The sequence below is a fragment of the Scomber scombrus genome, chromosome 3 (assembly GCF_963691925.1).
Source record: "Scomber scombrus chromosome 3, fScoSco1.1, whole genome shotgun sequence".
Classification (NCBI taxonomy): Eukaryota; Metazoa; Chordata; class Actinopteri; order Scombriformes; family Scombridae; genus Scomber; species Scomber scombrus.
In genome coordinates this window covers 9,214,799-9,236,349 of record NC_084972.1, presented here as the reverse complement: position 1 = coordinate 9,236,349, position 21,551 = coordinate 9,214,799, and the positions used below count along the sequence as shown (strand labels likewise).

The following is a 21,551-nucleotide window of genomic DNA, read 5'->3' as shown; positions in this document are numbered from 1 at the left end:
GAGTCTTTGGGCAGTTGCTCACTTTGCCTGGTTGGTAATACAGCCTTAATCTCAGTTAACTTCTCATTAATGCATCTGTTTTAATGCAAAAATGTTAATGGAATTGTATATTTTCATATATATGAACAGATGATCTTGCACACATAGCTTGGCACTTTGAAGTTCATTTGAATAGGTTATCTGCCACAGTTACTGTTCATCTGCATTTGCAAAGTGTTCATTTCAAGCTCTCAAATCACTCCATAAATAACATTGTGTTATACTTTACTACCAACAAATAAAAAAAACCCCATTAGTTCTCTATACAGAGGAAAACATTTTAATCAGGAAAATTGGTCACGTAAATAAATGGACAAATAAGCAAATATTTTAACAACTTTAGTCAAAACTGATCACAAAAAAAATCACAACCAATTTACAATCCACATTTATCCAAACCAAAGCCATCCTCCAAGGCTGATGCACTGCTCAAAGTACAGTATCTGTTTACATACGTAGCAAAGTCAACACAGACTACAAGCACTAACCTTTACCTTTTTTAATGTCATTAACCCTTTTACGATAGTGGTCACTACAGTGGAAAGATATTCTAAAGCTGATTTCTTATATATTCATGGATTTTGATGGCAGAGTTTCACTTCAGCCACCACAGTGGACACTAGTGTGTCATCCCATACACTACCACTTCATCTGCAGTCACTTTTTTGGGTGTAAATCAGTTGATTTATGTTATTATAAAGTAATATAAGAGTGAAAAAAAAACACAAATCCTGACTGAGGTTGTAATAATTCATGCATGAAAGGGTCCATATTAATCAACACCAGAGACTCACAAACTTAAAGACTACAGTGTGTGTTTCATCAATGCTGTTGGGTTTAGGCCGCAGTGTATATCTATTTGCCGAACACACTGGCTCCAGGAGCTTTGGCAGCAGGCTTCTCCAGGCTCGTCTCTGTCCCCGCCCTCACATTGCTGAAAACAGACGGAGCCACTTTGCCCATACGTTCTGAACAGAGAAACAGATATATACTGTAAGAAATACAGATGCTTAAATTAGGCGACTGCTCATCTTCAACAAGTCATAAAGCTTCCAGCTGGCTGTCCTTATAGGACGTATGTGAGAGCAAATAAGTCCTTGTTGAGCATGAGGACAGGCTTTTTCTCTTGTCAAACAGTGGGTGAGAGTTATGCAAGTGCAGTAGGAGTGTGTGTGGATAGGGTCAGTCACCACAAGCAGGAGCAAATGTATTACGGTAGCTGCAGATTAGTCAGTGTTTTAGAAATGAGCAAGAAATTCATTAAGTAAGGATAAAATATTGTAATACGGACAAGAACTCGCTTGAAGTTGTATTGTGAGTGGAAAATGCAGCGAAAATGTTTGCAGTATTTCCAACTAAATTTGGAAAAAACCCATAATAGGCATTAGTGCAACATAAAATCCTAATGGGCATAGTTACAATTAAACAACAGGCTGATGTCTAAACTAATTTTAACGTAGAATACTGCATCAGAATGTAGAATATGTACACAAAGCCAAAACACTGTGCACTATTTTACTGTATATTGTCCATGATCGCAGTCCTAACACCTCATATTTGGTTTTTGGTTTTCTGGGTTTTTTTCAATGAGGAAGAGGAGATGTAATTTTAAGGATTTTAACCAGGCAATTTATTTATTTAATGTAAATAATTAAATGTAATGTAATTTTATAATATTATTTTGATATATCTTAGAACATGTCTTGAAAGTAATAATTAAGTTAAAACATTTTTTATAGGCAAAATGTACCTAAATTATCAAAAGTAAACCCAAAAGAATATCCTCAGTTGGTGTTATGGGAGTTACTATAGCTACTGTACTGATTCATTCATTTGTAGCAGCATTTTCGTGTTTTACTTTAGGCATACTATCAATGTGTCATAAATTATAACATGGCCATTAAGTTTGTTCTGTATGTAAAATAGAAATCTGTTAAATAATCCACTTGTAACTTGTAGCCTACGTGTGAAATGAGCAATGGCAAAAGTGAAAGTAGGCTTCTCCGGTAAACTACAGGTGGGGCTACCTCACAACAGTATGTACAAATGTACAGTAGCTTAATTTACTTGAGTAAATGTACTTAACATAGCTACATTCACCACAGAGAGAATAACAACATTTAGTTCATAACACCTTAGCTCTGTCCATGGAAAACAAGGCAGGCTGATAGCAAGTTAAAAAAAAAGCAGTAAGAATAGCTCAGCTAAGTTCGGCAGCTGATACGCCGTTGATCGTATCATTTGAAGTTATTTCACTTTCCTATGGTGCCAGTTTTAAAAATTAAGTGTGACGCAAGCAAACGCATCCTTCCCTGGTGGTCTAGTGGTTAGGATTCGGCGCTCTCACCGCCGCGGCCCGGGTTCGATTCCCGGTCAGGGAACATATTTTTTTACACTGACGTCAATTCAAAGTTTATTTGTATAGCACAGTTAAAACAACCTCAGTTGACCAAAGTGCTGTTCAAGCTGAAGACACAAGATAAATTAAAAGAACAATTATGAGTATGATAAACTATAAAAAAACACAATAGATAAAAGCAAAGATGGTTACACAATAAAATGCAGGATGTCAAACTCAACTAGGATTAAAAGCCAATGCAAAGAGGTTAGTATTAAGCATTGATTTAAAACGTTCAAGGGTCTGAGCAGTTTGATATTGTAAGGTAGGCTGTTCCACAGCCACTTTGTAGTGGCTGTTTTGAACAGCCACTACAAAGGCTCTGTCACCTCTGGTTTTGAGCCTCGACCTAGTAGCATGCAGAAGCATCTGTTAGGTTGATCTCAGTGCTCTGACTGGAGCATGACTGTGCAACAACTCAGATAAATAGGGTGGTGCCAGTCCGTTAAGAGCTTTAAAAACAAGTATCTTGAACTGGATTCTGAAGCTGACAAGAAGCCAGTGTAGAGAGGCCAGAACTGGCATGATGTGATCATGTCGTCTATTCCCAGACAGGAGACGTACTGCTGCATTCTGGACCAGCTGCAGGCGACGAAGAGACGACTGATCAACACCAAAATAGAGGGAATTACAATAATGCAAATGTGAAGTAATGAACATATGAATGACCCTCTCAAATTCATAGTAAGATAGACCTTAACCTTTGCAAGAAGTCTTATGTGAAAGAAAGAAGAAGAGCACTGTCAATGCCATCCAGAAGTTCAGATTTCCCAAATATGATGATTTGGGAAATCTATTGGCAGATAGATTTGTAAATCATCTGCAAAACAATGGAAGGCAATGTTGTATTTTCCAAAAATGGATTCCAGAGGCAGCATATAGAAAAGAGAACAGGGCCTAAAATGGAGCCTTGGGGACCCCACAACCTAGTGGGGCAGCTGCTCATGAGTATTGGCCTAGATGGGTGGAAAAGGTCCTCTCTGATAGATATGACTGAAACCATACAACAAACACAGCAGAGTTCCCAGAGTAAGCAGTTAAAAAAAATGTAAAACCAGACTGGAACTCTTCAGGAATGCCTTTAAAATCAATGCAGTTTTAGTTGCTTGAAAGCTACTTTCTCTAAAACTTTGGACAAAAATGGGAGCTTAGAAATTGGCCTAAAGTTAGAGAGAACAGAAGGATCTAGATTGTGCTTCTTAAGAAGGGGTTGCACTAAAGCATGTTTAAAAACAGTTGGAACACAGCCTGAGGTAAGAGAGGTATTTATCAAGCTCACAATGGTGAGCAGTGTTGAAAACATCTTTTAGCAGTCTGGGGGGAATGCTGTCTAGGAGGTATTGTGAAGGTCTTAATTTGTGAACTACCTTAGATAATTCAGAGTGACATAGACTGGAACTGCTCAAAGACAGCTGGGCAAACAGTAGGCACAGTATAATCAAAAGGTAAAGGTAGAAGGAGAAGGTGCAGACCTAATGGCTGAAATTTTGTCAATACAATTTGCACAGATGTTTTCACATAGAGTGGGTGATGGCAGAATAGAAGAGGAATTACACAGATTTATAAGACGATTAAAAGTGTTGCCACTTATGTGTTACAAAACTGATACTTTTGAAAAACAGATAATGATCAGAACTGATTCTGATATCATACACAGACGAGCTATACCTCAACATGTCCACATAGCATTCTGAAACAGTGACACATACACCATATCACATTACTCTATGACAACCAGGTCCTGTCCTACTTAAGTTATGTTTAAGCTACATTTAAGCAAATTTGAAGTCTACAGGCCAAGCAGGAATGAAACAAAGAAATTCTCTACATTTAACGTTGCAACAAAAAAAAAACTTTACCGATGTGAACATCTGGGATGTGTTACATCACTTGTTTTGAGTTCATCGCTCAGTAAAATGCTTTTACTCACCACACTCCACCATGACCTCATAGGTCTTACTCTTGACCTCGCCCTTCAGACCCAGTTTACTGCGAGCTCCTTTCAGGTCCTCCTCCTTCATTGGTGGACGCTTCTTCTTCTTCACCTCACCCGGCTTTAAGAAAGAAAGGGAAAGTATATATGTTAATGGTAAAGGGAAGGAAAATAAAGGTATGTAATGTTTATTTCTGTCATCAAACCTGAGGCATTGTGTCCATTTTCTGTAAACGATTTAAAAACAAACAAACATTTGACCTGATGTAACTTACCTGTGACATGTTGATTTAAGATAGTGTGTTGATTCCACAGACAGCCTATCCAGTGTGAAAGTTTCTCTGGTTGTTATTCTGGTGTGTGTCTTTGTTTTCCAGCAAGCCTAACATTATATATAGTCCTGGTCCAGACCCAATGAGTCAGTCAGACCCCCTACCCTCTGTGCCTGTCAGGGTGTATTATTAGGTGTGACGTAAGGGATGGTAGAGCTGGAATGGGTCTCCAGTCTTTTACGATATGCTTACAGGACCAACAGCTGATAATTCAGGACACAACACAAGTGGTCAGATACCTCCTCCTCCCCTGGCGCAGATTAAATGTTGGGATGGGATGTGGCACTTGCTCCTGTCAAAAAAGAATTGAGGCTGGGTCCACCACCCTGACACACCTCCATGCAACTCCATTGGGTGGGGCTATGTCTGTGCATTGTTAAAACTTGATTTAAGCATGCAGAGATGTATTTATGAGTGCTGTAAAAAAAAACATTTCTAAACACTTAACACATGGGCCAAAAAAAATGAGGGATGACCCAAGAAGCTAAGCTAGGAAAACTGCCCAACTGTCATGTTTCCTGTTTGAGTCACAGGATAGCAATTTATGCCAACATGAATAACAGGCAACAAGCTGGCTGTAGGTAAAATGTGGGCGCATGTAAGAAACCCCCTATCATTAGCTGACACAACTATAAGATCATGTACATAACAATGAAACCTTTACATCTACTCCAACAATAATAAGAAGGTGCTTCACAAACACAAATATATATTTATTATCATTTATACACATTATTTCTTGCATTGGAAGGTCTAAAGCGAAGATGTAGAGATTTAAGTTTAAATTGATATGAAAAACAACTACTCTGCAGTAAAGATTAGTTATTATAATCTGAAAGATCATACTTCTAAAAATTCCCTGTAATTGTAATTTTATTGTTGATAGATATAATTTCAGTTTTCTAGTGTGACTTTATAATGTATGTTTTGTTTGTTAGTACATGTTTTCCTCTCATTTAGGGGATTCTTGTGACGTCAAGGTGTATTTTAAGATAAAATACGCAAGTAGGAAAGGAAATACTGAGCAGTCACAAAACATGAAATTGAAGTATTAACTATGTGATGACGGAAAGACAAACTGAATCATTACTTTAAAATGGTACACTTAGTGACACTTGATCCTAAATACCTGTCTCAACTCCCTAACAAATAATTTAAGATATAGTGTGTGCTTTGACGTCCACTGGTGGCTTTTGTGTTCAGGACACTTAGTGTTATTGAGGATGAGTGACAAAACAACATAAACCAAAGATGACGCGCTTATGTCAGGTAGGAGTTATTGTGACTGCGCAGAGTGAAAATCTGTACTTAGCTGAAGCTGACGAGTCAGGATGTCATGTAGTTCTCAGAACTTCTGAGGGATGACTCCTGAAGCTAAGTGTGTATTATTTGCAAGAATCTATAAGTTTAACACCGGGTCTATTTCTGGGCACACAATCATGACTGTATTTCGAGCGGCTCTGATATCAGCTGCACCTCTTTCCAAGTCTGGTCTGTCCACACATCACCTCTAGTGGTAAGAAATAAGCGATGCGCGTCAGTCTTTTTACTCGTATTAGCTTTCTACCAATCGAAAACAGCGGCTCGTTTGTTTATTTTCTGACGTAGCTGCCCCAAAAGCCAACTTCCCTGGTGGTCTAGTGGTTAGGATTCGGCGCTCTCACCGCCGCGGCCCGGGTTCGATTCCCGGTCAGGGAACACTTTTCTTAACACATATCTCTCCAATGGAAAGAAAATTGCCAACACTCAGAATAGTGTATCACATCCTTTATTAGAAAGTAGTTTGTAATGATAATTTACCTCCATCAGTTGACTTTTTAAATCTAGTCATTCCACTTCGCAAGATACTAAAAGCCCTCTTTGTCCTGCTTGAACTGAGAGTTACAGTAACTGCTGCATGATGCTGTTCTTTCCCCCTTTAAATTTATTTCTTGTGCCTACATGCCAAAAACGTCATAATGAAATCATTGCCAGTACCAAACTCATCACAGTAACAGTTTATGTCACTCTCCCTTTACTTTAAAGAGGACCAGCAGTCACACATGCACATACACACATCTGTCATACACCAGTACATAACAAGTGTACTGTAAACACGCGCGCGCACACACACTTTTTCCCGACTGTCTGGTCCACAGTCACTTAACAGTTTAGAGGTCTATGCATGTCACATTCTTAACATCAGAGCCTGCTACAAAAAAAAAAACAACAACAAACAAAACACCTGCTGGTAACTTCACTCAGGCACATTATTGTAACAAAAAATGTACACAAACACCAAAGGAAAGATAAAAGCTGTGATAAATGGGAAATTGTGCAAGAAATGGTTCCCATATCTCGGAGTGAAGGAATAAAGAACACTTTTGGAGCAAGCATAGTCACCTTTTTTGGCCCGAAAATAACACTCAAAACTTGTATAAAAAAATCCCAACAACTTAAAGTAAGACAAGAGACATTCAAAGACAAAAAAAGTCGGAGGACATCAGTTAAAACGGTCAGACAAATGGAGAGACTGCAGTCTTGTGCATATAGACAGACACTGGCTGAGCTGATATTACAAGGATGTTGCAGTGGTGGTCCTTGCAGCCCTACAGGTTGAACAGGTGAGAGGACTCTGTCAGAAGATAAAAATGGAAGGTTGCTGCAAGCATTAATGTGCTACCTCTGACATCAGTAACATTACATACAAGATATACAGTAGTAAAGTGTGTAACTCTGCTGGAAACTGTTAAGAGTCGCATCAATACAGTGATTCAAGCAGTCTGACGTAACGCTCCTCTAAATTTGAGGTGTGTCCAACTGTGCACGCCCCTCACACACATACACTCAAACACACATCACAGGCCTTGGTGGTGCGTTTATATGCGAAAACAAAGGACAAAGTTTACATGGAATCTACACCAGGAATACAATCACTTCAGAGGACATGTTAAAGTAACAAATGTAACCAACTCCATGAAAAGTTTGCATGATGGTTTGGTTCTTTTGTTGCCATTGAGATTCGTCCACACAACCTGATCCTGGATCACTGCATCACAATACCAGACACAACGCCAATGAAGTCCAGACAGGAATCAACCAGTGTTACCGTTTTCCTATTATACTTACATAAAGGATTTAACAACATGATGTCCATACATTGTGGGGATTCTTTTTTCCCAAAGCGTCTTTAAACACAACACTCACCGAGGAGTGCCATGACATAATGCAACAGTGATCCAAAGTACCTGGTTAACTAGCAAAAAAAATCTCCCAGCGAGTTAAATTAAGGTTAGACACAGTTCAGTGTCTGAGGAGTTCTCCAGGAGTCAACAAGTAAAGGGACTTCAGTTACAGTATATTATTCTGTGATCAAAGGGAATCCTATGTTTAAAAAGATCATGTCAGCTCCTAAAGAGGGGTTGTATGCGGGCCTGTGAGGTGAACGGCAGCCGGAGGAAATTCGATCGTAGCACTTTATCGAGGCACGCAGGTCAAACAGGGATCCCCATGCGAAGTTTCTTCTTCTTCACCATCTTCAGACCAGTGAGTCGCCGTACGTCGTCTTCATCTGACTCATCCATTTCATCGTCTGCTGAGAAAAGAATCTAAAAAAAAAAAAGAGACAGTGAAACTTATAAATAGCTGAGTGGGAGGCAGGCTCACATAACATTGACAACAAGGGTATACTGACATAAACAACTGCCCCACCTTTACATGTCAGCTCATCACACAACAGCCATCCATTCCATAGTCTTGGTTGCTTAGGTTGTTGTTAAATTTTTTTAAACAAAATAATACTCTAAATAAACTAAATATGCAGACCAACGTCCATAGGATGTGTTATATAGTCTCTTTGTATGAGGTAACGCTGAAACTAACTTGTCTTCAACTGTTTCCTCTAACCAAGACACATTCTTGGTAGTGAGAGTGCATTTTTTACTCAATAATTAGCATCAGCTAATGCTGCATTTCATATAGAAAGACATCACAATCATTCCCTGATGAAACCAGTAGAGAGTAGAAAAGTAGACGAGCCAGCCAGGAGTCGAACCTAGAATCTTCTGATCCGTAGTCAGACGCGTTATCCATTGCGCCACTGGCCCGCTGTGAGAGTCTGCTCCTGCTGAAGCCAATACGTGTATGGTGGTTAAGCTTTGCCCATCCCCCACCACTCAGCACTCTGCTGAAAGCTGTCTGCATCCAGCTGCAGCATGCTAGCAGGACGTGAAACTAACCACCAAGCTGGCTTACGTGTGCACTGCTTTGACTATTCAGATGTTAAATGCCATGAAAAGCAGATTTACATTTCATTTTGTGACCTAAAAACGTAGAAATGTGTGGCCCGCTGATAGAAATACAACTTCTGCTTCTAACAGGCTGAACAGTGTTGCTCAAATACTTTTGTAGCCAGACCTGATTTCAGAAATAAAGACAAAACAACACGTAACTATGGTTTCATTTAGAAACATTAAAATGTTATGTGTGTTTCCACTTCTCTCACTGATACTGAATTGATGTTTGAAAGTGAAACATTAAATTAGTGGGGGAATATGACTTGAAGGCCACTTTGTGCTGTACATTTGTTAACCCTTAGGAAAGGGATTCACTCTACTTTTGTCTGCAGGGACAGGACTAAAAGTTATATTTGGCTTTGATTATGGCAATCATTTAAAAGCTCTATAGTCTTCCAAGTAAAACAATTTAGGACTATGTGGTCATGGGCAGTGCTTAGCTTGTGTCCGATATATCCATTTCAGGCCAACACAGTGATGCAAGTTAAATCTGTGTCAGTTGATGGGAATAAGTCAATGGATGGTTACAAATATTTCAAAAGATGCCAACGAGCCAGCTGGAGTCTAACCTACAATCCTCTGATCTGTTGACAGACATGTTATCCATTGTGTCACTTGCCCATTGTGCTGAACTTCACTCAGAAAACTCAGATCAGCAACTAAAAAACAAGGTTTGTTTAAGAGCATATTTGAGTTATAAATCAATGTCACTTGCACCTATTGAAGAGACTTTTTACCAGCTGCTGCAGACTCTTACATGTAGGTGATGACTGATTCTTTTTAAATCTTTGTTTTTTTTTTTAACCTACTAACTATTGTTTCTATTATAATACCCTCCTTGAAGACTATCTGACTTTTTGTTATTAAATTGCAGTTTACTCCTTTTAGTTATATTCAATTTGATAAATTCCACTCTTTTGAGATGGGCTTTACAAATTACTATTATCAACATATTTCAATAAAAGCGACTTTAAAGCTATTCAAGTCACATTTACAGTGACTCCCAATGCAAGAAATAAAACATAACAAACCATTTCATCTCCACACCATATACCTTTCAGATCAACAGAGTCAAATCCAGGCTCTAGTGTATGCCATTGTAGAGTTTCTAGGTTGTTTCTTCTCCTAGATATAAATAAGCTTGAACTGATATGAGAAAATATCTGGCTGAAGCTGGCTGCTTGGGTGAGTAAGGAATCAAATAATCTTTTTTTTCTCAGATTGGAGTAAAAACTAATCTGAAATACATTTCCTTCTGTGAAATAGAAAATGGTGAAACAATTCTGTATGTTGGTTACACACAGAATGAGCCACTTTTGTTTTATTTTGAGTGTTCTGTTGTGTACTATAAAGCATTGAATCTCAGCTTTATTAAATAATTATCACAACACACTTGTAGTTGGTGGTACTCCAACAGAGTAATGATTATTACGGACAGATAGTCATCTCCCTGGTGGTCTAGTGGTTAGGATTCGGCGCTCTCACCGCCGCGGCCCGGGTTCGATTCCCGGTCAGGGAACACCTTTTTATGTCTGCTGTACATATTGCAAACACTGTAGTTGGCTCACACTTCAAGGGCTGCATACATGCAGTCCATGATGACAAAACACAGATTGCTGTGAGAAATCAAGGCTTGTTTCCTTAAGTGTTTGTCCCTAATTCTGGCTTTCTAATCTCACAATTTAATATTTTAAACATTTAAAGTTTTGCTAACAGTAATAGTTTATAAACACCAGCTGCATATATACATGTCTGTGTATAGGGCCTCCTTTATACTGCTCCACTTAAAACTGAGCTCCACCACAAACCAAACCTGCAAAGTGTGTCTTTTGATCATGACAAATAAAAAAGGCCTACTTCAAAGCCAAATATGTATGAGGAAAAAATTACGTCAGAAGACTAAGCATTACATTTAATTGGTGCCAGTGGTGCCATACCATCAATCTGGAATTGAGTATACTACATGACAACTACAACATGAATCCACCATAAACTACCAAATATCATACAGCTATTCTGCAAATAAAGGTCATCGAAAGCAGTGTTAGTCACAAAGGTGTAGTAATAGCTTTAAAGTACTTCATTTAACCTGAAAGTTACAGCCTTTGCTGTGCAATAAGTCTAATGTTTCAACAGCCTGTGTCCTTATCAGAGTAAAAAGAAGACTAATGAAGATAGTCAAAACATTTTCTTTTCACTATGATGAAGACAAACTAGCCATTGAAGCCCGTTAGTATGATAAAAGGTGTAATTTAATAAATGTGATGATGTACTTCCACCGTTTTGTTCACCTCTATTGCTTGAATGGGAAGTACTGCTCCTCAGTGACGACCATGATCTACTGTCCTGTTCATGATAACAATTATTATCACATTTATAGTCCCATGATGACCCAAGTAGTGCTTCTATAGACCAATACTACTACTAGAGACAGTAAGTCCTCTGTGAACCAGCGACGGTCTGGAGATTCAAGAGAAAATGCCTTCATATGTAGTCTCTTTTTCTCAGATCTCACCACATCTACCTCTCCTTTCAGATCAAGTTTCTTTACTTTTAAGGATACACGGTCTAGGCTTTGTAGTAGCCATTCTGACACCAACACTACCGATTGTACTGACTCACCTACCATTCATAAACTTGCAGAGCAACTCAAGACTGCTGTAACCACCATAGACCAGCCCTGTTGCCTTAACAAGTTCACTGACAATTTCAATCACTCACTGCTGAGAATAACCATGCAAGATACTTTTCAGCTTGCGTAGTATGATAGCATGCTTGAATATAAATGTGCTCTTCATACTGCTACAACGGCTCATTTTTATGACCTGATTAAAAATAATAAAAATAACCCAAAGTTTTTTTTTGACACAGTTACTAAACTCACATGTAAACTGTCCCCTTTCAGCCACTTTATAGAATTCTTCACCACTAACGTTAAAATCAGAAAAACATATCCTCCTCGCTCTCAATTCCCATGCAGGATGGGGCAATTGCATCTGAACAGACTTCTTCTTGTAAGCTTACCCATTTTGAAATAATGTCCCCTTGAAACACTCTCTAAATTGGTATTTTTACCCCAAGCGCACTACTTCTTTACTTGATCCTATTCCTTTTAACTTTGTTAAGGACCATTTCCCAATTCTCAGCCCACCACTGCTACAGATAATAATTACCTCTATGATTAGTGTAATGTGTGTCTGAATCTTTTCTCCAAGAGTCATCTTACTTTCTCCTTTTAATTACTGAGAAAACTAAAACAATAGTTTTTGGTCAAAACAGATTAAATGATCTCATTCTGAATTTAGCTGGTTCCGCAATCTCACAAAGCACTTGTATTAGAAATCTGTTTTATTTGATTTTGATTGGATTCCGATATTACAGAGACTGCATATTCCCACTTGCAAAATATTACTAAGATTTGTCCCATTCTTAATTGTTATTATGTACTGCCCAATCACAATGTGTGATAATGGACTATAATACATTTTGACTTGACTTGACTTGACGTGCCCAGACACATATCCCTGGTGGTCTAGTGGTTAGGATTCGGCGCTCTCACCGCCGCGGCCCGGGTTCGATTCCCGGTCAGGGAACACCTGTTTTATGTCTACTGTACATATTTCACAAACCGTAGCAGGCTCAGACTTATATGGCTGAATATATACTGTAAATGTTTACAAAAAAAACTTGCTGCTGTGAAAAATCAAGGCCTGTGTTCTGTGTTTGAACCCTAATTCTGGCTGTCTAATCTCACAATTTAAAAACTGAGCTCCACTGGCCAAACCAGCAAGATATATATATTTTTGATCCTAACATTTAAAAATCCTGTGTGAGTGAAAATATAGTAGTTATATTAATGTAAGTCCAGTTGAATGAGTACCTGCGTAGCCCTCTAAGAATGTGTCATCCGCCTGAGGGCTTTGTTCCCTTTTCTTCACACCGACAGGGAGGAGGAGCACCTTCTCACTCTGTGCCCGGTGTGCACGCTTGACTGTTATGCGGAATGCACGGTGCCTTTTTAAGGGAGGTTATTCATCTGCTATTGAAGTTAGGTTTGGAGTCCCCCTCTGACTGATTGCTCACTAAATTTGTAATGTGATTAACTGAATAGAAGTCATGAGGAGGTGAACTGGCCCTCCTGGTGGGTCACAGGGCGCATTGCATCCTCTATTGCACTTTTCAGAGGTGTCTCAGTGGAGGATATCTGTTACGCCGCCTTTTTGGTCTTCCACTTAGACCTTTGAACAGTCCTATTTCAGGGATAATGACTATTGGTTATGTCTAATTCAGTGCCTGGTACACTGTCTAGGGGGACATTGCCTAGAGCAGACTGAGGTTTTGATAAGTGGCCAGCTTTTTTTGGCCTTTTTACAGACTGGTGCGAGACCCTAAGACAGGCATTGCTCAGCTGTTGGACTGCTGCTGAACGCTAACCACAAGCCCAGCTGACCCCAGTTATTGTTGCAGAGTTTCAAATAAAGATGAGCAACGCTAGTGCTGGGGTCTTATAGTGGGAGGGGGCAGTAGCAACCTCCTGATAGGGCAGTGAATGGAAAGATTGTTCTAAGGTGCCAAGGCAGCACCTTGTAGGGTAAACTAATTGCAAATCCCATTTGAGTGTGCAGCATATACGACAGAGTGGGTTTTCTCGTAGCAGTTCCACGGGGATCCCAATATTGACAAATTCAAGTAAAATAACAACAGCACAGTATTACACAAACTACAGTGACACAAAGCAACAGTGATCACCGTTTGTGATGAAGGCATGTCACAGGTGGTTTTACATACATGCTCGGGGCAGACCTGTGTCATGACTTCATGTGATCTGCTTTATAGGCTTATAGAGTAACTGGGAGCAATGATCTAGCTCTAGGACAAGTTCCTACTCAGTGTGAGGGTGCCCATCAGTACTGTCAACTCTAGTGTTGATTGCAGGTCAACTTTGACTTTATATGTTTAAAAAAATAAAATAAAAAATACTGACAGTGAGTAGCTATTTCCTCCCCCTCTTTTCTTAGCCTGTGTCCAACAGTTGTATCATTCCAGTGAGACTTACCTCTGACTCTGAGTCGTCATGAGACAGAGCTCGTCTGTAGCGCACCTTGCTGTTCCCCCTCGAGTCCTCCTCTCTCTCCTCCAGCTTTGCTTTTGTCCTGTGCTTCTTCATTAGAAAATTATCAACTACCCAGAACATGAGGGCCTGAGGGGAAAAGCAGAATAAACTGCAGTTAATGAGGTTTTTCCTCTATGGGACATTAACAGCTGTAGTTTTCACATTATTAACCAAAACAGGGCAGATTTCTTTACACTCACACACACATATAGGACAACAGCAAATATATAAACAAACAGGAAAATCATAATGGAACCTCACTAACAAAGAGTCAAAGACATTTAGATACGTTTTTATAAAACTGTATCGTGTAGAAAGAACTGCAAACTCAGAGTGCAAACACACAGGAACAGTTGACTTACGTTGATGAAGAATGGAACGATGAGCATGACGATGGCCAATTCCAGGTCAGGATTCTTTATGGGGTTGAGGAGAGCCAGCTGCGACACACAAACGCATACGACACACACAAGCACAGACATGAACCTACAGAGCAACACAGACAGCACACCTTTCCTTTAATTAGAAAGTTTAAAGACTGGAAGGAGCAAAACCACAACAGATTTTCATGGAAGGATAACCCACTGCAGCACACGCCACATTCTGGAGTCTGCTGAAAGCTACCAAACATCATCTGCTGAACTGATTTGTTGAAGGGATTGAGAAAAAAGTTTATTCTGATTGACGTGTTTTACTAAGGGCATTTTGACTCTCGCTGAGCTCTTTCCTGTTCTTCTGACTCTCATGAATCCAAACTAGCTTTAAGAAACTGTCTGATAAATGTTTCAATTTGATCAGTTTGATGATCTGTAAACCCAGCAGAATATATACATCTGAACTTGGAATCTTTTCCTTGCTAAACCTACCTAAAATGACATTTCTATTAACCCTAAAGTTGCTCTAAAGACATAACAATCAAAAAAATTCCAGTTAGTATTAGTTAGTTTAGTATTGAGTCAGTATGTGATACCTAAACCGCAATCTTTGCTGCTGTCTGTCTCAAGCCTGTGAGTACACGCAACTCAACTCTTCAAAACATACACACCTCCCTGGTGGTCTAGTGGTTAGGATTCGGCGCTCTCACCGCCGCGGCCCGGGTTCGATTCCCGGTCAGGGAACACCTGTTTTTTGGTTTCTTTCCCTAGATAACAAACTGTGTTGGAGCTTAGATTATACATGATACATTTTAACTTGCACACAAGAACCAATTTCATTGTGAGAAATTAGAGAAACTTGTGGGATTTGCTAAAATACTTAATCATGACTGATCATTCTGGTCTGGGCTTGATTTAAAACTGAGCTCTGCCGTGTTAACCAATACTGTAGACAAGCCCTGCAAGATGTGTTTTTTCTTTCCGCTTAGGATTGTATATCAAAGCATATAAAAGGGACAACCAAATCACTAATCATCTGTGCAAAAAATGATTAACCATTCATGCAGGATCCCAATATGCATATAACATCTGTATTTACAGTTAAGTAACTACAGTCGAGGGCTGCCCAGATCCCACGCAAGATACTTTTAACATTCTTCCCAAGTGGTCTAGTGGCTGGGGTTCAGCCTGGGATCAATTCCAGCCCAGGAAATATGTTATTTTGTCTATTTCAGTAAGACTTTAAGAACTGTTCTGGGCTTCAAATTTAGACTTTAACAGATATATTTTGACCTAGAGGACTCCAGTTTTCTGTGAGAAATCTCATGAGGAATGATTACTGGGTTTGCTGAATACGTTTGTACTAAATCATAACTTTTAGTATCACAAAAATGTTTTTTTTTTTTACACCATGTCCACACCATGTTAACTAACGGTGTAGACAAACCATGCAGCCCTGTGCTTAAACACAATGAAGAGCTGCCTCATCATTCATGTGTGAGTAGAAATTAATTTACTATTTCTGCAGGATCCACAAACAAAACTTCAAATTTGCATACAAGTAACAAGTACTGCAGCACAGTGTATTTGATAGAGCATAACTTATAGGTCTTTAACAGTTTAACAGTCATCCCTGGTGGTCTAGTGATTAGGATTCTGCACTCTCACTGCGGCGTCCTGGGTTCCACTCCCAGTCAGAGAACACCTCATAATGTCTGCTCTATAGCCCACAATGCAGAAGCACCTGTCACAGACCTAAATGAGCATAAGTATAAGCTTAAAAAACATCAAGCACCAGCCATTTTCATATGAACTCCAGGCAATGTCCAAAATATCAGGTCCGGACATTTTTCTGGAGTTGCCCTTTCACACATGTAGCACAGAGCAGGAGATTGTCCGTGTCAGACATAATCTCACCTACTGGACTAATCTGTTTGGTTTGGGCGAGGGGTGCAGAAAGCAGGATGTGACACATGACACAACAAGTACGCTGTGGTTGTAATTCAGTGTTTTTGAGATTTCCATCAGAAATGAAATGGCTTTTATTTTACGAGAATCACAGGAAGTCCTCTCACGCATAAGTGCTGGCTTCATGGCGTTCAGGCCCAGTCAAAATGATGGCTGACCTGCTGCATTTATCCAGCACTAGTAGTGCTAGTAAAGTCGCTGTGAACGCTCTGGAGAATTCACTGCTGTGTTCACACAGGGTCTCAACTGGACATTACACAGACTTTATACTAGGAAGCTGGCAAAATAAAGTCTGTTTAATGTACAGTCCCACTGATTTGGAAATTTGCATTCACAAATACAACTCCTCCTGGTAATGTCTGGAAAAGTTCAGGGTTGCAAGTGCATGTGTGAAAAGGGCTTAAATTGGCTCAACTCTGGGACAGGTTTGACATATTGAACCAATGTTTCAGCAGTCTACCTCTTAAAGTTGAATGTGGGTGCAGTTTAGTTTTTCTGATCACTCTTGCCATTTCTCCTCCTTCTCTGTACAAATCTAAATTAATTAGCACGCACTGTTTTCATTTCAGAACAGCAGGCTACAATCCTGTGCACTTGCCTATCTATCTTTGGTAAACTAACAAAACACCTGTAATGTATTTTCAAATGCAGAAAACAAAAAAACAAGTGATGACAGCTGACAGAGCTGCACAGTCAATGAGAGGCTGGGCTGCTGCGTGAAAATAACAGTGTTTAGCCTATCTGACAGGGTCAACAAGCAGGTTAATAATAGCTTACTGCTGCCTTTTTAAATATTGAGAATTTGTCTCGACTTGAAAAGCTTTAATGCTACGTTAATGGAGCTAATTTCACTGGCTTTCTTTCCAAATAATTACTGACCTTCTTCCACTGGGGGATGAGGAGGACCAGCATGATAAGGACTTTCTCAAACATCATGATGAGGATGTAGAGGATACACTGGCCCAACCATGCTGTGCACTGCACTGGTTCTCCTAAACACAAAGGGCAGGAAAAGAGAGACAAAGAGATTACTGTCAAAAAAAATCTGCTGAGGTATTCAATTGTGGAGCACAGACCATCATTAGATTTCATTGCTTCAGTGATACACACACTGTGAAGGGGACACGAGAAAAGCACTGACACTGTAAGAAATGACACTGCATCACTGCGGTACCAAGGGCAGCTACTGCCCTCCTTTGGGCATTGCAGGCATTATAGGAATGTGCTGGAGCTCCCACTTTACCACTCACACACCAATGCATGGTCCTCACCGTATTCTCCAAAACGAAGAGAGTCCCACTGCCTCCATTCGACAATAGCGCTGACGGCTCTCACTCCGGCATAGATCAGCAACATGCCCAGAGACGCATCCAATAGGAAGTTAATGAGGTATCTAAGAGAGATAGTAAAGTGTGCTTAGTTTATTAGAGGAAGTAGCATGTGAACACTGGTCAAACAGGCAAAGCTTTCTTCCTAGACAGCCTCATGGACACGTCATGTCTATGAGTTTTAATAATCTTTATGTCAAAACAATTTCATGGCAATGTATATGAAATGTGCAGAATCAGGGAGATTTAAGAACAACAGTGATAAGCAGGAATGACTCACAGTGAGCAGGGATCCTCCTCTGTGAGATCTGACAGGTAGACATTAGCAAAGTGAATAAACAGCATCCCAATTGCCTGTTTTGAGGTGTCCAGGAACCTGCGGAGAGACGGGACAAGTGATGTGCTTCTGAAGCGCTCCAGCGGGATTCATTTGATGTCGTCGCAAAGAAAACGAATTTCAGCTGGCTCAGCTCACTTACCAGATTCTCCAGGGTCTCCTCTCATGTTTGGGCTCCCTGAAGCGCTTCACTGTGCAGGAAAGAGTGTGCCACAAAGATAGTGGGATTTTACTACAGATCACACATCAAAATACAGAGGCACACACAGAATCAATCAAACAGAATCTCTCTGGTTTTCATTTGGCCGTGTTACAACCCTCCTGTGAGCTGTGAAGTTTGTCGTCTGATTTTTGAGAAGTTAAATCATCACAGAAATAGGCTGCCCAGTGTCACATTAAGAAGTCACACATCTAGCTAACATGAAACTTAACAGTAGATATTTGACTTGAAGTGAGATAGGTTAAATTTATGTGTGCATGGCTTGTGGATGCATGCAAGGGCAATATGTTGTTGGTCACAGAGGAAGCAGAACTAGTAGACCAGACCAGCACCTAAATCACTTAATATCACGTGCAGCAGCTGTGAAATGATAAATCTGATATGCTTATTTTCATCTCACCGCAAACAGGGAAATGTTTATTTCAACATTGGTATACGTGGAGAAGTGAATCAGGCTTTAAATTCCTCAATGTTTGTTGTTGTAATAAAAAAGTCACAGACACAAACTTTAAAAAGTAATGATAAAGTGGTAGGTATTAAGCTGTGTATTCAGACACAAACTAAAAATAAATAAAAACTGTTCACAGAGGTCATCTACAATAAGCCAGTGTGTGTAATAAATACTGCAGCTACTGTATAATATGTATCAATGCAATTGCTACTCTGGGGTGTCTATGTTATGGCCCTTAAAGAAGTCCTCACTTTAATTAATCCCTGTGTGTAAAGAAGTCTGAGGGGTTTTATGCAAGAAAGCTCATCACTGAACACAGTGAAATATCCAACACAAATAAAGCTCCTGCTGTTCTTCACAATAGTGACTTGTTTTCCATGACATCCCCCCCACCCGCTACCCTCGTCTTTTAACTCTTATGCAAGGAGCTGTATGATGACCGGGTAGCGTTAAAGCATCACTGATTTACTATAACATGCGATGTGATACATAAGCTGCACATTTAACCTTCTCCATCAAACTATCTCACTTCTCAAAGCTAAATTAAACACTGTGGCGCTGGCCAAACATTTAATAAAGGCGTTTTGTCCTCTCATGTTATACTGTGAGCGGTGACCTCATTTTCTGCTCTGGGCACAAATGTGACTTCAGACTTAACAGACCTAGCATGCAGCTGGGTGTGATGTTTTATGTGGACGCAGGCGGAGGACTGGGCCAACTCCTTCTTCTGCTCAGGGAGCTGCCTTAAGCAAAAGAGCTCTAAAGTGCTGAACATTCCTCACCGCTGCCTGCGACGCTGCGCTCTGCTGGGACACACAAAACTGAGGACGCTCTCATTAGGTCACACAGCTGTCAGTGATGTGCCAGACTCTGACTGAATGGAACCATGGCCTACTCCTCTTCCTCTTCTTGTGTTTTTTCTTCCTATTCCAACAATTCACTGTCTATCTAAACCTGCCACACTAGTCAGAGTCAGAAAAAAACCTGTGCAGATGATTGACAGGTGAAATTAATAGACTAAATTTAGTACACAGTTTGTACAAGCAGGTTTGTGTACTGTTATTATGTTGTAAAAATTCACATGTAATACTGCCTGGATAAGGCTTGGTAAAGAGAAGTGATTCTTCTGTAAACAAGCTGCAGTGTGTTTAGTTTAATATGTGTGAACCACAGCACTGTGTCCTTATCACAGTCACCTTATTCATGCCCTAGCAGGAAAAGCTCAGGTGTAATTAATGACACTGTTGATGGCCACAATTGCAGTTCCAGAGTCACGCTATTGTGAAAGTTTACTTGCTGTTATATATAAAGTAATGTTAAAAGTTCCACGTCTGATTTGCCTGTTATGACAAGTCGAAACATCCACTGTGATAAATGTTGTATGGTTTGAACCACCGACAAGCCTCAACTAACATGTCCCTGCCTTTGCCCCTTCCATGGACCTTAGTGTGTTGTGTTGTGTAGTGTGTTAAGAGTCAGAGTAAACAGCTTTTATTACAACAACAACAACTAGTTACTTCAATGGGAAAGTCACCTGGTGCAGAGTTCAGATAAAGTGGAAGCTCTTGCTTGCTGTAGTTTTCAAGAAAAAGTGAACACAGCCTTTCTATCTTCCTACTGTTCTTCTATCTCTGTTACAGATTGTGGTGGGAGCCTTCCAGCTGTGATCAATATCACATTTGATTAACAGAGTGATGCTATTGGATAATTGCCTGGCTACATCAGCAGCTGGTGTCAGATATCTGACACACAGCAGGCTTCTGGGCCGTACTTACACATCAGCGTGCTGAAAGCCACCATGGCCAGAAGTCCTTGCAGGAAAATCCCAAACGAATCCATCAAGGCGCCATTCTCGCACCCCCGGGTATCAGTAGCTGAGGTCGGGCTGGAGGACGCCGATGTGTTGGTGAAGGACACGGCGGGCAGCCCTGCTCCTCCCGGACCCGCCAGTGCCACGTCTCCGAGCTGGGACAGCATGTTGACCCCATTCACAACCATTGGACTGAAAAGCTGGACAAGACTTGCTGATAAAGCCGAGGGCAGTTGTATATCGCATGCACCGGCTGTGGGCTTCCCAGTCCTCCCCAGCAGATGTTGGTCAGCTAATCGATATGTTATGCGGCGTAATCTTCTGTGAAAGACGGTGGCATCCTCTCACTGGCAGGCTCCCACTCATTCTCCTGCTTCAGACATCCACAAAACCATCTCTGTTTGTGTCATTAGAGAAGTAACGAGAAGTTTAAATGACGCACCTCGTCGCTCCAACTAACTCCTAGACAGACTTTGACCGATCTACAGCATTAATAATCGATGGCTGGTTTAAAAGGTCCGTGTGCCAGAGAAAACATTTCCTGTCTTGTAATCCACCAGCTAACGTTATACTGACTGACACACCAGCTAAACAAACACGTAGCTACTCAAACATACAAAAGCTGTGTTGAAATCTATTTTAAATCAGTTGTACAGTGCGGGTTAACCGGTCTGAGGTATATTGAAGCCGAAAAAGTAGCGGTGTGTAGTGGAAAAAGCAGAGGCTGAGATGCTGCTATCAGTAGCGTTACCTACCTAGCTGCAGAGCTAGCTAACTCCTCAGTCATATTAAGCTAACGGTGAGCTAACACTGTTCAAGACATTCAAACAGCGCGTACACAGGTTGCTCCTGACTTAAACGCCTGTAATTGAAAATTTAAAAAAAAAAAAAAAAAAAAAAAGCTCGTCTCTATCTTTCTAAGTGAATGTGAGGAATAATTTTGCAGGTCACGGCTCGCTCTCATACCCAGCTGC

At 40.3% G+C, this 21,551-nt stretch overlaps 1 protein-coding gene and 6 non-coding genes across 8 annotated transcripts; 5 read left to right on the top strand and 2 right to left on the bottom strand.

Moving 5' to 3' along the window:
* Window positions 1–296: 296 nt before the first annotated feature.
* LOC133977443 (store-operated calcium entry regulator STIMATE-like) lies at window positions 297–21,505 on the bottom strand. Of its 2 annotated transcripts, XM_062415615.1 has the most exons (10): window positions 20,543–21,505; window positions 18,239–18,287; window positions 18,040–18,135; window positions 17,703–17,824; window positions 17,311–17,423; window positions 14,452–14,529; window positions 14,033–14,176; window positions 8,182–8,289; window positions 4,368–4,491; window positions 297–1,007 (listed from the first exon to the last, which is right to left on the bottom strand). In XM_062415615.1, exons 1-10 carry the CDS (start codon window positions 20,763–20,765, stop codon window positions 895–897), a joined length of 1,170 nt encoding a protein of 389 aa, XP_062271599.1. In that variant the 5' UTR covers window positions 20,766–21,505; the 3' UTR covers window positions 297–894. The 2 variants fall into 2 exon arrangements, with proteins under 2 accessions (XP_062271599.1, XP_062271598.1); XM_062415614.1 differs by lacking the exons at window positions 8,182–8,289; window positions 14,033–14,176; window positions 14,452–14,529; ... (3 more) ...; window positions 18,239–18,287; window positions 20,543–21,505 and adding an exon at window positions 4,646–4,970.
* On the top strand, window positions 2,349–2,420 carry trnae-cuc (transfer RNA glutamic acid (anticodon CUC)). The gene has a single exon. It is a non-coding gene; the product is annotated as a tRNA-Glu (tRNA).
* trnae-cuc (transfer RNA glutamic acid (anticodon CUC)) lies at window positions 6,329–6,400 on the top strand. Its single transcript has one exon. It is a non-coding gene; the product is annotated as a tRNA-Glu (tRNA).
* trnar-acg (transfer RNA arginine (anticodon ACG)) lies at window positions 8,715–8,787 on the bottom strand. The gene has a single exon. It is a non-coding gene; the product is annotated as a tRNA-Arg (tRNA).
* trnae-cuc (transfer RNA glutamic acid (anticodon CUC)) lies at window positions 10,424–10,495 on the top strand. Its single transcript has one exon. It is a non-coding gene; the product is annotated as a tRNA-Glu (tRNA).
* trnae-cuc (transfer RNA glutamic acid (anticodon CUC)) lies at window positions 12,498–12,569 on the top strand. The gene has a single exon. It is a non-coding gene; the product is annotated as a tRNA-Glu (tRNA).
* trnae-cuc (transfer RNA glutamic acid (anticodon CUC)) lies at window positions 15,136–15,207 on the top strand. Its single transcript has one exon. It is a non-coding gene; the product is annotated as a tRNA-Glu (tRNA).
* Window positions 21,506–21,551: the final 46 nt, after the last annotated feature.

Coding starts and splice junctions, on each gene's coding strand:
- LOC133977443 (XM_062415615.1), bottom strand. CDS start 20,765: ATGGTTGTGAATGGGGTCAACATGCTGTCCCAGCTCGGAGACGTGGCA. Junction 17,825..18,039: donor GAGGAGGATCCCTGCTCACT/GTGAGTCATTCC, acceptor TATCTCTCTTAG/ATACCTCATTAACTTCCTAT. Junction 1,008..4,367: donor TGAGGTCATGGTGGAGTGTG/GTGAGTAAAAGC, acceptor TTCTCTGTTCAG/AACGTATGGGCAAAGTGGCT.